The 15842-nt window shown below is 35.9% G+C and overlaps 1 protein-coding gene across 3 annotated transcripts in view; it reads right to left on the bottom strand.

Moving 5' to 3' along the window:
• The window catches only part of LOC106135498 (protein grainyhead), a 102000-nt gene extending 86874 nt beyond the window's left edge, over positions 1-15126 (bottom strand). Inside the window, exons 1-2 of one of the 3 annotated variants that reach the window (XM_013335817.2) lie at positions 14990-15126; positions 12542-13168 (exon numbers count right to left, since the gene is read on the bottom strand). In XM_013335817.2, coding sequence (XP_013191271.1) covers positions 12542-13071 — 530 coding nt within the window. In that variant the 5' untranslated portion in view covers positions 13072-13168; positions 14990-15126. The remainder of the gene's footprint in view (positions 1-12541; positions 13169-14989) is intronic. The other 2 variants (XM_013335815.2, XM_013335818.2) reach the window with 2 other exon arrangements.
• Positions 15127-15842: the final 716 nt, after the last annotated feature.

Below are 15842 nucleotides of genomic sequence, written 5' to 3'. Positions count from 1 at the left end.
TTTTCTCAAACAAAAAAATATTTTCGTATTTATTGAGCACCAGATCTGATTGAACCCAAGTAGATAAAAAGATACTTTTGTTAAGCTTGCTGGTATACTTTGCAAAAATAAATCTAGGAATAAATTACTTTTCGGCAGAAGTTCTTAAAACAAAATGACCAAATACAAGAATCAATAGAAATTTCCAAAGAGTACTGTCAAACGGTAATACATTGCAAATTAATATTGATCCCGGTAGCAAATCTCAATTCTCGTACAACCCTGTGTGTAAAGAAAAAAAGATGTAACTTAACTTTGAAGTTAACAATAAACCTTGGTATACTTTCCATTTTTAGACATATTTATGATAACTGTTTACTGATACAACATCATGTTGAGAATAAAATGATGTGTATGCGCATAATTAATACAAATACGAGTACTAATGTATCTACTCTATCCCTGGCAGCAACAAACATGATGTGTTTATCAAAAGTCTGTTTGGTATAAAACTCAACTTTTCTCTGAATAACTCAGATTTCATTTTCATTATTCTTTAAATTGAACATGAAGTGTAATATTTTTACTTAAAATAGCATAAACTTATATTTAGAAGTTTATTTATTTATGTACACAAAATTATACACTGGTGCATTATATACAGTAGGTAATTGTAGTACAAAGGTGTTATTTAGTTTTATGAAGTTTTTATTCACGTCTATATCCCTTGCGAGGTAGACAGAGTCAAGTCTCGAAAAGACTGAAAGGCAACGTTCAGTTGTATTACAGGGATTTTATTATTATTAGGTAGGTATTAAATTTTTAGTAGGTACAATTTTAAAATACATACTTTTTATATGTAGGTTAGTAACTTGAGATTCTTCATTTAGGCGATGTGCTAGCAACCTGTCACTATTTGAATCTCAATGTCATCTACGGCAAATACTCTCGCCAAGTGTATCGCCATTTTAAAGTGCTACGCGCTACTTATGTAATGTTTTGGTTGTTGAAAATATGAAAGACATAATGGTAACAATGTATACTCGTAATGACTGATTGTTTATAGCTAACACAATATTGCAAAGAAGCAAATAGTGGATTTGAAGTCAAAGACGAAGGTGGTATGGTGTGTGGTGGTGTGCTGCGCAAGGGCATCGCATCAATACAAGAGTGTGACCTCTACGAGGCGCGCGCGGCAAGGTCACGAACGCGCGTGCGCGCTCGTCGTGACCCGTCTGTGTGCCTTATCTAACGCCGCATACAACAACATTCACACCACCTGCTCTAACTATAAAGTCTATAATCAAATGAACTATCCACTTTTCCACGATGTCTCGCTGTATATACAGTCGACGACGCGGTATTCGAGACAGTCGCAATATGGCATGATTCAATTCTCGCAAACATTCAATGTAAGTTCAATGATTCTCTAACATTCTTCAATGATACATTGAAAAGATGTTCATGTAGCGATTAAAAACATGATCGATTCGTTAATACACCACTAAACTCATAAATGACTAAATCTTGCTGAGTCATCAGCATCACGGATGTTGCCTTTGAGGATGACTCATCAGATGATATTATTCCCAAGGTATAGGTACCTATATAACGTTCTTAGTTTCTTAAAGTTTCTTAACTTATTTCATTAATGAAACTGAGTTAACCCAGTTAGCAAAAATATTAAATAGTGACCTGCTGAGATCATAGACGGGTGGGTCAGTACAGGCAATGAAAGTATAAATATTACTAGAGCCTAGACGCTTATGCTTACAAATAAGTAACGTCAAGTCAGTCAGATACCTAACTAAAGAACATTTATAACCGTCATTCAAACTGTGACTGGCTGGCATAATTAGATTTCCATTTATGTATTAATTCCATAGTAATATCACTAAATCGTGATCGATGTTGAATGAAATTATTTCAATTATACGTACCACTATATTGTTTTGCTTCGTAGTTATCAATATAAGGTATGTGTAAATGAATAAACCATATTTTACGTACCTGCTTAAGAAAAGCAATTAAGATTATGAATATACTTTGTAGGTAACACAGATAACCCATAACCTGGAAGGGCTATTTTGATATACATAGCAATAGTAAAATGTAATGTAGTAGGTTGCCTTTTCTTCTTCTAATAGTAAAAAATGTAGGTATTTTATAAATTTTTGGGTAAAAAGTTTTGACTTTTGATTTGTTACATTTTGCCATCTGAAAATTTCGGATAAAGATTTACCAATGTCAAATGATTAGGTATATATGCTGGAAATTCAACAAACGAATAGAGCTAAAATGTAATTTCGACGTAACGAAATTCACTGCAGCAAGATGCCGAACAAATAATTATTAGCACGATAGATTTATTTATGCCTACCTACATACCTATACACTGAGGTTTATCGTTTTATTGTCTTGTAATTTACATATAAAATATAACGGCTTAATTTAATAAACACGAGAAATGTCATTGTTCTGTTTTCCGAACACCGTATTTGGCGGAAATGTTTAAAAGTCACACCTTCACTATAATGGATTTGTCAATTTGCGTGCTTCTCTATAAGTTTACATGGTTAGAGAGCAGTTAGATAGAAGTAACGGTCGATTGTCGTGTGCCTTATACGTGGAGGCAGAAGAGGAGACCGGGAATGGGATACATTATTCAAGGGGATCATTTACATCGCGCTGCGGCGGACGTGGTGGATCGCGACTCCTTGTATGTACTGACTCGTACGGCACTCTGCGCAGAATACATACATATTTGCTACTTGGAAGTTTTCTTTTTTAAATGTACTCGAAGAATAAACTTAATTATAGAACATAGCTTGCATAGATAGAATCGAATTAAAAGATAAGCAAAATTATACTATGGATTTCTGAGCAAGCTACGAAGTAATTAATAAAATACTTACAAGTACTTACTCCATTATCACATTTGGGGATAGCAATATTGAAGTTGGAATGGCTACAAAATACATATGCGAGACATGCACAATTTGTACAAAAGAAATATGACCTACTCAATTAGGATTGAATTAATGGATGTGATAGCTAAATTACAATTCAAATTAGTGATTCTACTAAACTCCGATTCACAGTAATGAGGCACCACCGGACCACGAAAAAGAATGAAATACGTAATTTTGTAAAAGCATATATGAACAATAAATATAAGCGAGCCTTCTTGTTTATTTTCATTCCAATAGCCAGTATCAATTAACTGTTATTATTAAATTGGCATCCGAAAATGTCGGCATGGCAAGTGAGAGGCGCGCCCTTGCACCCAAGTCCTTGCCGCAATGTCATCGACAGCGGCCCCTGTCCACTCCATGCACCCTCGCTGAACAAAGAGTGAGAGAATGCACTTACGATATACCTACGCACGATATATAATAACCTATAATTATTTTATTTAAGATTTAACAAAATAACGTTAGAAATTTTTGTGCCTACATATTTAATAGTGACCTTATCATTGACATTTTAAAAATCTGTTAAAAGTGTTGTTAACCTCTGAGGCAAGAGCACAAACACTGTGCCAAAAAAACCATGAATGGTTTTACAAATGACACATCACAATACTTATATCCACAGAATATTTGTAAACTATCAGATTACTATTGTCTCAAGAAATTATAACCTGACGGTAAAGAGTTAAGAACATAGGTTATACAAACTAGCCACCCAACCAGACCTACGTTATCACATGTACTAACGTTTTTAAATATTCTTATGACTTACATTAACATGTGTGTGTAAAGACAATACACAGGTATTCAATAACACACAAAGACCATTAATATGACTGCAAACAATCAAATATCAACATATAAATAAATAAATAAAATAAATAAATAAATATAAATATATACGGGACAAATTACACTGATTGAGTTAGCCTCGAAGTAAGTTCGAAACTTGTGTTACGAGATACTAACTCAACGATACTATATTTTTATAATAAATACTTATATAGATAAACATCCAAGACCCAGGGCAATCAGAAAAAGTTCTTTTCTCATCATGCCCTGGCCGGGATTCGAACCCGGGACCTCCGGTGTCACAGACAAGCGTACTACCGAAGCGTATATGAACAAGTATACTTTACGAATTTTTTATTTAACATCAGATACTCGTCTCATCATTCTATACAAAGTTTGAAGTGTAAATTAATGTGTTGTGGTTAAGTAAATGGCACGTAGCTGTCGAAGACACAAATGACGCGTTTAATGAGGAAAGTATGTAACGTAAAACAAACTATAATATCGTAGAAAATGTGAGGCGATAAAATTACATTATAAATAAATGATATATAATAAATAAAGATATTAAGCAATAACATATAAATTTATATAAAACACAGGTGTAAACTCGTTGACTGGTCGGTCTATCAACGCACAGCCCAATCTACTGGACCGATCGAGCTAAAATTTGGCAAGTAGATAGTTGCTATGATGAAGGCATCCGCTAAAAAAGGAGCCGCGGGTGCTCCCTAGTTGGGTATAAAAATATCGAGCAATACTTGACTTCAATATACTGATATATAAAATATACATTGAATGGTAGTATATGGATCTTACTCTAGACTTTCCAGGCTCAAAGTCAGTAAAAAGCAGCGAAAATAAAATTACTGTCAAGTTAATTCTCAAATCAATACGATCAATCATAGAAGTCTAAAATAAATTGGGATAAATTCTGCCAATCAATTATACAAAATAGGTATATGTTGTTTAAAGCCTCACATATATTCTACAAAAAAGGGTTAATAGTACTGATAAAATGCCGACATAAGTAAAATATTATTAAACAAAATATTGCTTAATCACTCGGAACACTTCCATCTTTTATTTAATGAATCTCATTCGAATACAAAGCTCGTGCACTTATGAATACGTTTCAAATCAGATTCAGCAGAACTTAATGATTTGATGATGTAGACAAAATACAACTGAATGCTTCATAATAGTGACATGTACGAACACCGAGATATAAGAATCTCAATTATATCATTTTCAAACCTGAACGTGGCCTGTCAGTCTTTCAAGACTGCTGGCTGTTGTATGTAGATTCTCCCAATAAAATGGCAGTAATTCTATCAATATCGTGAAAAACACGAATTTTTTTTTATATCCCATAGTATAATTTTTAAATTAAAGTCAATTTTGTTTATATGTACCCATATATTATTATAATGGCGTGCTGTATAACGAATCAAGTTAATAAAAACTTACATAAATGTATGCTTATATGGTAAAGCCAGCCTTGTTGATATGTAATTTTCTCTGTCGCTCCGGCCCAAACTGTATTTTCCGTCTTTATCGCACTAATAAGCTTCAATACTCGCCTGATAGCACACACACATACTCACATTAATATGTTTTACATTGTGTGAGTGCGATGTCAATGTGATGAATAAACAGTTTCTCCGATTTTATGATTCAATGATTTTATTGTAGATACCTATCTATGCTAAGTTAGTTAATGGTTTTGAAATTCTTAAATATTATTGTGAAAGATTTAAAAGTGACCAAAACGTTGTGAATTGATGAACTTATTCAATTATTTTAATCGTTTTCAGACATCTTAATTGTAATAATTTTTTTTTTGGTTTCATATTTGATTATCTCGATTCAAGCCATGAAAACATTGGATGATTTACAAACCTACTTGTTGTTGTTTGTTAATTTTTGGTACACCAGTTTTTAATGGGTGTAATTAAATATAGTTAAGTTATATTATAAATTTCATTGACTCAATAACATTGTAACAAGTAAGAAATTAAGTACTCGTAGTAAATCATAGATACGGTGAATATAATTTTGCACCTTTGTTACTAACATGACAAAATTAATACTATTTAAACAATAATGACCAAATATTCGTTTGTGTATGTACCGCAACCATCCATCAAATTTTAATAATGTTAATTTTTTACACCGTAGGGGACTCTGCTGAGCAAGTCCTGAGAACTCACTTAAATCATATGATGACGAGGCGCTAAACATACTCAAACCTAAATTTTTAAATAATGATTGCAAATAAACATATTCATACATTATATATTTATTTTTATCTAGCTTTTACCCGCAGCTGCGCCTGCACGAACACATATCCCTCGGGAACTTTATTTTTAACGGGGATAAAAAGTACTCTATATCCTTCTCCAGACTCTTGATTATATTATATTTACAAAATTTCACGAAAATAACGCGTGAAGAGACAACAAACAAATAAAATTACTTTCGCATTTATAAATTGTGATTGGGATTATGGATTTATTATTACTTTTATTAAAATATTGATTACCAAGCCGCGAATGAAGTTCAAACAACGGGACTAATAAACTTGAACGATTCCGACCACAAAGGCATCCCCGGGAATTAATAAAAACATTGCGTATCTCTAGGATTACTTACTTTCCAAAACTGTTCACTTTCATTTTCAATCGTATTCCTGTTTAAATAGATATACTTTTTAAAAGACCAACTAACCAGCGTTTTTGTATCACCGATGCCTTACGATTTCAGACCTTGATGGAAGATAATAAAACCCTATAATGGATCCGCTTTTGTAAGGTCTGTGGCCAAGAAAAATAATAAAGTATGCTCAAACATAGTGGATATGGCCTTTTAACTGAAATAAATGCTTTTGAAGTAAGTCTTTAAGGAGCATTGTTTGTCCTTTATGATTTCCTAGTAGCAATATAAACATAAATGTGTGTATTATTTAAATTCACATAAATACAATCATTTATGTTTCTCAGATTTATTACAGTACTTACTATAAAACATCAAATTTAGGATCATCTAATTGCAGATGATTTCAACAAAAACCTTTGATAAAAAATAAAATCTCACGTGTTTTTCCTTTCAATAACAACTGACTTTGGTCATCATTTCAACGTAAACATCATAAAAGAATTATATATATATTTTTTAATGTTTGAACTTCCATGCTATTCTCGTAGTAAAGAAAAAACAAAGTGTGTGTGTCTGCTCTCCTGTTTTACAATCTTTCGACACTAAAATTCAGGCTAATAAACTTGGGATACTTCTTAGCGATGGACCAGACTTCTGTCACTTTTTGATGTCAACATATTAAGCCATTTAAATGTCGCCTTATAGTCATTTCCAGACTGTTGACTCTGGTTACCCCGCAAGGAATAAAGATGTTATATGTCATTGTTATAATTGTCAACAACAAAAATTTAAAACCATTTTTAAATAACCGATCCCGTTATTAAATAAATTGGATCCATGCTATTCTTACGTTCGAAAGAAATGTTATCCCCCACCGAGTTCGAGATGTCCGACGACGGCTTCGGGCCAAGTAACGTGCTCGTGCGCATGTGTTTGTGTGTGTTTATAGTATAACTATAAACATGTGTGCGGCATCCACAGCCTCCATGTGATGGGAAGTAAACCTGAACCCTTTGCGGGGAAACCGTTTTTTATTTGCAGTCGGCGCGGGCGTCAGGTAGAAAGGATGATCGTTAATTTTTAGAGGACACACTGAACTCTGTTTATCTGGTGGTCACTGTAGACTCTCATCGATTGCCATTGTAGAATTTTTAATAATATAAGGCTATAGAAATGGTAAAACTAGTGAATATGTCGTCGCAATTGATATCAATCATCAATAGCATTGACTATTGACAATACAGTTTTTATCTTTTTTAACAGCTTTAAAACATAACTGCGTGGCACAACGATGATACATTCCTTTAGTTTCAATTATAGTCCATTTATTTAGGTACTGGAATACATGTAAACAATCATAAAATGAAAAATCATGAAGCCATACAGCTAAATTTTAGTCTTTTCTGAGACTTCTCTAAGACTCTCGAGACTGTTGGCTCTGTCAACCCCGCAAAAAACATAGACGTGACTATGTGCAAGTAAACTTAAAATTATTTTCAATCTATATGTACGTAAACTTAAAATATTTATTACATAAAGTACTATGGTTATTTTCCCATTGCTATTAATTGATTAAAAAAATTTTTTAACAAAAAGACTTATCAAGGTTTTTTTTTCAATACCTAAAGAAATGGACTATACATAATGGCATTTCTATTGTCTCTTATTATTTCGTTTTCTATGATTCTCCCAGTCGCATTCCGGTGTGAATTGCAGTATTGCTGCGGGCGTAGTTTTTCGTTGGAGGCTTAACTCTTTAAGACGGACAAACACATACCATTTATCCTTTACGAGGTAGACAGAGCTAATAGTTTCAAGACTCGAAGACCACGTTTAGCTTGACGGGTTAATGATGGTAATGGAATTCAATTTTCGAAAACTGTTTAAGATGTCAATATTATACTGTTCCAAATTTCACCAAATATACATGAAGTTTGAAATAACATAACTTTTAATTAAGTAACATCTGATGTTTAAAAATAAACAAAAGGAAATTGTTCTTTGGTAAAATTTAGCTTTTATTGATAATTTTTTTTCATCTATGTAAGTATTCATATATAAATACTACATATCTTGTTGTCTATATTATTATTTTACTATTATTTTGATGCGGTAATTACAGACCGTGTGTTAATTTCAGTTACTTCTTCATGTTAAATCAGTTGGGCGTTAAAGATACATATAGCATAGATAGCAACGGTTGCCATGGTTTGTAGAGTTAGGAAAAAATGTCAGAGATTATTGATTGATTATATTTTATTGTCAAATGTTTTCAATTTATTTCCATAATATAGTACTTTTGTTTTAATTATTTCACTCCTCTTTTCTCCTTCTGTCTTCTGTAGTGAATAACTTACTTTGCGACTATACTTCCTACACATATGATAATCAAATAGACAAAACTACAATAAATCTATTTTAACATCGAGCTATCGCATAATCTCAACGTCAGTTTTACATCAAAAATTATGAAATAAAAAAGATATAATAAACGTAGATATTAAATAGAATATTGAAGTCGAAATATTATCATTGTTAATACATAATTCCTAAAGCAAGAGCCATGTTGTCCCAATGTGAACGTTCCGTTGACGTCACCCACCGCGCTACGGGCGCGCGCTACGAGCCGGGAGCGCGAGGGCCCGTTGATGTCTTTTGCTAAGAGCTTAATGCCTCCCGCTTTCACGAGTTTATTGACCCTGCCACTTTGAATTTTAATAAAATTGCGTAATATGTTTTACACATAAAACTTAATTATGGCTTGGGTTGTATGATTAAATTGGTAAACTCAAAAACAGTTATTTAAATTTAAAAAACACGAAGTTAAATAATACCAAGATATTGTAATATTTAGGCATACGACGAAACAAGCTATACTGCGTCGCCACAACAAAATACATTGGAGTTGAGCCGAACCAATAAAAAGTGTACATAACTGTTATGATTTCCAAAAAAAAGCAGTTTACCGGCCAAATAATTACATTAAATAATGATTGGGGCGAGAAACGAAGCGATGGTGCTCATCTCGAGGGCTGGCCGCGGCGAGCGCGAGGCAATAAAATAAGGCTGCGGTACAGGAGGAGCAGGGGGGAGAGGGGGGGCGTCTGTCTCACAACACAGCGCCGGACACGAGCGAAGGCGGAATGGCTACTCGCTACCGATGATACTGACTGCATCAACCTCTTTTCTCTCTTTTAATTTTTCCTTACAAAAATAAGTTTAATCCAGAAAACTGTTTTTTTGTTTCACATTATATGACAATTGAAGATATTTAATATTTTTTTTTGCATTTGACAGACATTTGACAGCGACATATCATATTGATACTAATTTTGTTATTTTTATAGTAATAGAAGATAATATCATTAGGATATACATACGTTAAATTTTTTACAGGTTTTGACATAAGTATGAGAAACTACTATTATTTGTAACATACAGATTCTCGCTTTAAGCCCTTGCCTTGCTCCGCAATGCAACAAAAAGTCATCATTAAAGTGTTGGAGGCACGGTGGGTGAGGCAGCCTCTCGCTCCATCTAAACGATTCAGCCGACTTTTTATCACTTACCTACCGATCCATATATGGATTATTTATTCAATTTTACTAACATCATCCTTTTTAGGACCATTGAAATACTAACATAGACTTTTGATTAACTTGATTTCTTGAAACTATGTATGTTTTAACTTCTAAGAGAATCGTCATCAAGAGCAGTGAATTATTTATTCATTTGGCTTTAAAACCTGTAGCTTCATACTTCTCCAAAGTATAAATTTTAAACCTTATCTATAAAAATAATCAAATAACCTACCTAACGAAGTGTTTAATCGTAATGAGTATTTCAAAATTTTCTTTCCAACTTAATTCGTTAAATTTGTACATGCATCCAATATAACCTTTAAAAAAAATTTAGTTCTAATAGTTTTGAGGTTAATAAAACACAAGTGGATAAACTTAAAAATAAGTACTACACCACCACATTATAAATTTGTTTGTAATCAAAAAGCTATTCTCACGCACGGTATCGCTTGAAATTGACGACCTCCTCTTTTTTAAAGACCATTTTCTTAATACATTCCGAAACCAGTCGTAGAAACAGATAACATATCTGTAATTTATGATTAGATGGTGGATACGTTAATAGTATAAAGTGATTTTTTGGTGAAAGTTCAAATTTGTTTTATTTTTTTTACAAAAAAATACGTTACTTATATTTTTGTTATACTTCTATTTTGGAAACGTAGTGTTTACACTGAAAAGCAAAACAAATTAAAACCGCGATAATATTTGAATAGACGTTTCATTGACAGGCTTTATAGGAGGCGGCGGTGGAACTCGTCTAGGTGGCAAACAGACGACGTAACTAATTTTACTACACTGTACGTAGACGTAGAACATCAGCGTCATGCCATTTGAATGACATGCACGTGGTAAGTTTTTGCGTCGTGTTGGTTTGCAAACGATTACTTTCAGTCTTGCCTTGCTTCTTGTGTTTGTTATTGCAACATATCACCTTTATTATATAATTTTTCCAGACAGATATATAATGTACAACAGGATTAACTATGTGCCAATAAGATAACAGTAATAAATAGCATTTAAGACAAGTTAACGTAACTACATATTCCAGCTGATAATTGAAGTTTTCTGCCATACATACATACATATGGTCACGTCTATATCCCTTGCGGGGTCAACTGGAACTGGAGCCAACTGGCTTGAAAAGACTGAATGGCCACGTTCTGCTATTTGGCTTAATGATAGAATTGAGATTCAAATAGTGACAGGTTGCTAGCCCATCGCCTGACTAAGAATCCCAAGTTTGTAAGCCTATCCCTTAGTCGCCTTTCACGACATCCATGGGAAAAAGATGGAGTGGTCCTATTCTTTTTTATATTGGTGCCGGGAACCACACGGCACTGCCATGATGAACATTTTATAAACAAGTAGACCATTTAAATTGAGGCAGGTAAGTTACAATTCATTAAAATACAAGGTTAGGTAAAGTGTAATTACATTATAAGTTATCATTTTAGAACAGGTATAAGATTGTGATTTTCGACTAACTTAACTTTTTTGGATATTGTACAAAATAAGTAATGATGAAAAATACTTAAAACATATTTTTTTTAAATCGCGTTGCATCAAAATTGTTTTACAGCCCGTATAATAAAGTGATTATTTAGTGTATTCAAGAAGGTAGGTGTGCTATCACTATCCTTATTAGCGACAAACTTTAAAACTTCAACTGGAAATATGTTATGAAGATAAGCTTTGTGAAAAAAACTACCCAGCTACCTTTACCTAAAATCCTCCTTAATTTTTATGGCCATTATTAACACATTACATAGTTTTATATTGCCTGAATAATCCAAACCTACCTGTCTTATTATGCATTCCGTGATCAAAGGTAAAGAAACGCTTTATAGCTATGATAAACGAATATAAAAAAGGTATAATGGCGGTTGACTATTAGAGTATCGAAATGTGATCGGAGCTGGCTAGGGTCGAGTGGAGGTGCGCGCGGACTCTCGCGGCAAGTTCAAGGTGACCGCGTTGCTCCGCCCACGCGCGCCGCTCCTAAACCGTACAACCGTTACACTACCACTAGATCTCCAAGCAAACATCGTTTCTCAAACTACCTAGGCACACGGCTTTGTGCAAACACTTGTTTCCATATTACTAACGCACAAAGTGCCAATATGGAGATGCTAACTACGAACAAGTAGAATTCCAATTTAACTGAACCGTTTAGATGGACACACATGGCATGTAACTTACGAAGCACGAGTAAGTATGACGACTTAACTATTACCACGTAGCTGAAAACTTTTATTTCGAATCACTATACCCTTCAGTCCCGTTACACTTACTATGTAAAAAACTTCATTGTACATAATATTAATACTCCAATCCTGCTGCATTTTTAAATTTTGCCGAGATGGAAGTTTCCACTACCAAACCGCCAAGTTTATAACATCATAACACCTAGCTACGAGAAGTTTCAAACTGTTAATAAATAACAAAGTAATAAAAAGCAAGAATCAATTCTAAACTTGATATTCGTATAAACGAGGCTATGAATAAAAGTTTGTTTTGTAATTTAATCGAAGATGGGAAAATTATGCATGACATTACCTGGGTATCGGAATGACTTGTCCGAGCTCGTCGACGACATGGTCCGCGATGACTACCACGGCCTGACCAGGCGGGCCCACCACCACCGACACGCCGTCCACCAGCTGCCCACCCCCGCTCACGAGATGGCCATCGTCGAGTTGTTCACTAATCATTTCCACGCGTTTCTGATCCGGAGTCGTCGTGTATATCACGGTCTGTTTATCATCTGCATAAATGAGATCTATCGGCGTCTTTTCGTCTATCGACTCCATCCCCTGGTCATAGACGTCAGGCTGCACGGGCACCTTGTTGTCTGGAGCATAAGCGGCGAGCTCGTGGGGAGAATGGCGGTAGGAGTGAGGGTCGGGTGGGTAACCATCATCCGAGTCCATCTCTACTTTGTGCGGGTAGTAATCGTGTGCCGGCTGAACCGGAGTCATGGTGGCGAGGACGGCATGTGCGGGCGCCGGCGAGCGCGGCGCTGAGCTCGGGGAACAGCCGGCGCGGGGCGTGCGCGCGCGCTCGTCGTGCGGCGGTGAAGCGGACATCACGCCGCGTTTTAACGCTATTGGCGACGTCTTCGTGCGGGCGGAGGCTCCACTTAGGAGCACCCCGCTCTACACTTGACTCCACCAACTTCAACTTCTGAAAGGGAAAAAATACCTTTCGGGAACTTTGTTTTCAATAACATAAGTGTTTGTCCGTATGTTCTATATTATAGTAACCAGCAGTGTTGCCGTGCTCGTTTGCTGATTAATTCTATTGGAATTGTATTACTATCACTATTTACAATGCGATGGTTACATTGAATTTTATTGTTGATACTGTAACTAACCAAACTAGCCCCTAGAAGAACAAAGTAATTCTTATGTTTCCCTCAATTTATTAACTTCTCACTGGAACTGTAATATGAACGCGAAAGGATACCAGAATACCAGCACTTAACTTTGTTTCATGTTTACTTCCACCAAGGGCATAACAACAGCTGATTTAAGTCCAGTTAGAACCAGAACGAGTATCCAACGACATCTGGTCGCCGAGAAGTGGCTGAACTTGTTCAGAAGCAACCCCGGGCTCCGGAAAAACCACCAAACGGAACAAACTAGTAACCATTGTGCTCACGTGGATGGCAGACTGGTCCGACAACAAAACAAACACCTAAATGGTACGATAATACCAAATGTAAGTACTAATGTGGAGTAGACAATTGAATATAAGTGCTTAAAATGTAATAAAAGAAAAATTAAAATTTGCGTCATAAATATACAAATTCTTTTTGGGTTTTAAAAGGAATTACCTACTTGCACGACGTCTGTATGAAATGCACATACGTGCAAGTTCATATTCTCAAATTGGACGAAGGCATCCGTTCGCCTTCGTTAATAAGAAAAAGAAAAACAAAATGAACTTGCATTATTGCTTCAGAAGCCATACTGGGAGGCTTTCAATGGGTTGCTGCGGAGGCTGAGCTCCTTCGATGAAGCAACAAAGACAAAAATACTCTTTCTCCATAAGTTGGAGAGAGAGACACTACATACTAAGACTAAATTAGCCTTACAAAAACTATCAGACCGTTATTAATTTTTTATAACATATTATTGCTAAAACTTATATAACTATTAAATATATTATAAATATATTTAATAAAACTACATAACATAACATATGAAAACTTAGGCAATGTCAGATAGGCATTCGTTTAAATCGTGTGTGACAAACTTAAATTATCAAATAATAATACAAGACTTCATAGTTGTGTTTGCCATTATATTATGTTGTTAACGATCATCCTAGAAAAATAATTTCGATCTGTTGGTTTTAAAGTCTTTGTTGGTTACAAAGCCTTAAGAAAAAGAACATTCCCCACTGCAGGAGGAAAAATAAAACACAAAAAGGTTTCGTTGCGGCGGCGCGGCACGGAGCTGGATTGTCAGAGTGTGCGCTTGCGCAGCGCACACACACATGAAGAGCTTGCCGAACACATCCACATGAAGGAAACACTACGACGAGGAACACTTATGTAGTGTGTTGTGCACTGGTATTTATACCAAGAACACATAAACATGGAGACGAGAATACATACAAATTGCGAACTTTTTAAATGTTTGTTACAATGTGAAAACAAACTTGTCTTCTAAACTACAATAAACAAACACTACTTGATTGGAATTTAATTTAAACACTTTATTAAAAAGCACTACGATTAGCGATCTTTGACTTTCAGTCCTAACTTGGAAAGCAAACGAGCACGTCATTCCACTGGCTAGAAGGTCGGGGTAGCGACGGCAGGCGTCCTGACGAAGACCGTCACGCACGCGCGTCAAACTAGTCTTGTGACGTCACAGCCCGCCCGGCGAAATTACAAAACCGGCCGGGCGGCCCGGCCGAGTGCGGCAGCAAACGGCGCGGCGCAGTGGCGGACGCGCTGCCGCCCGACCCCGACGCGCCACCGGCGTTTGACATTACCGTGGGCGGCGTCGCGACGCTAGGGCACGGCGCTGCCGGGCGCGGGGACTCGAGCACGCGGCGAGCGGCGCTACGGAGCGCGGGCGCAGGTGCTCTGAGCGCAACAGCCTCCGCGCGCCGGCGCCGCAGCCCTCCGCGCCCCGCGCACTCCGCGCCTTCTCTCACACGCACCAAAACGACGAATTTATCTTCCGTACAAGCTGGCCCTCCTACCCGAACGATGCCCAGTGTGTCTCGTATCAATGGCGGCGAACTTTATTGGAAACTTTTATACTTCTATTGGCGAACAGTTTCCACTACTTTTGTGTTGAGTTTTTAACATTAATTTTTTTTTGGTTCTTTTTATAGGTATATATTTTGTTGCTGGTTAAGTACGTTGAAAAATAAAACAAAGTAACCTAGAAGTTTGTGAGTTTTCAATCTTCCTTGTGAGACTTGGTAGCCAGCGGCGACGGTGGACGGCGGCGCGGCATGTTGCCCGCGGCGACGACGACGCGTCGCCCGCTCCACGACTCTCGACTTCAATCCAACGCCATGGCGTCGTTCTGAGCAGCTGTTATATTACAAAACTGCGACCTGCGTTGGAATTACTCAACTTTACGCAACTTCCCTTATTGGACTTTCATGTCACAAGATATGGGTTTAACATAATAAAGGTTGACAACAAAATGCAATCACATGTATATCAAAATTTCTAAATTCGATCAGACGATAGTGATTAAACAACGATATTGCATGATATTATACATCAGAATATTAGAGATAGGACTCAGGTGATAGTTAACTTACATCTCATCAATCAATTTTTAACATTTAAAAAAACCAGTTAGTCCAAAACAGGAAGACATGTGGC

This window comes from Amyelois transitella, chromosome 3 (genome assembly GCF_032362555.1).
Source record: "Amyelois transitella isolate CPQ chromosome 3, ilAmyTran1.1, whole genome shotgun sequence".
Lineage (NCBI taxonomy): Eukaryota > Metazoa > Arthropoda > Insecta > Lepidoptera > Pyralidae > Amyelois > Amyelois transitella.
Note: the sequence above shows the minus strand (reverse complement) of the source record. Positions and strands in the feature narration are given on the sequence as shown.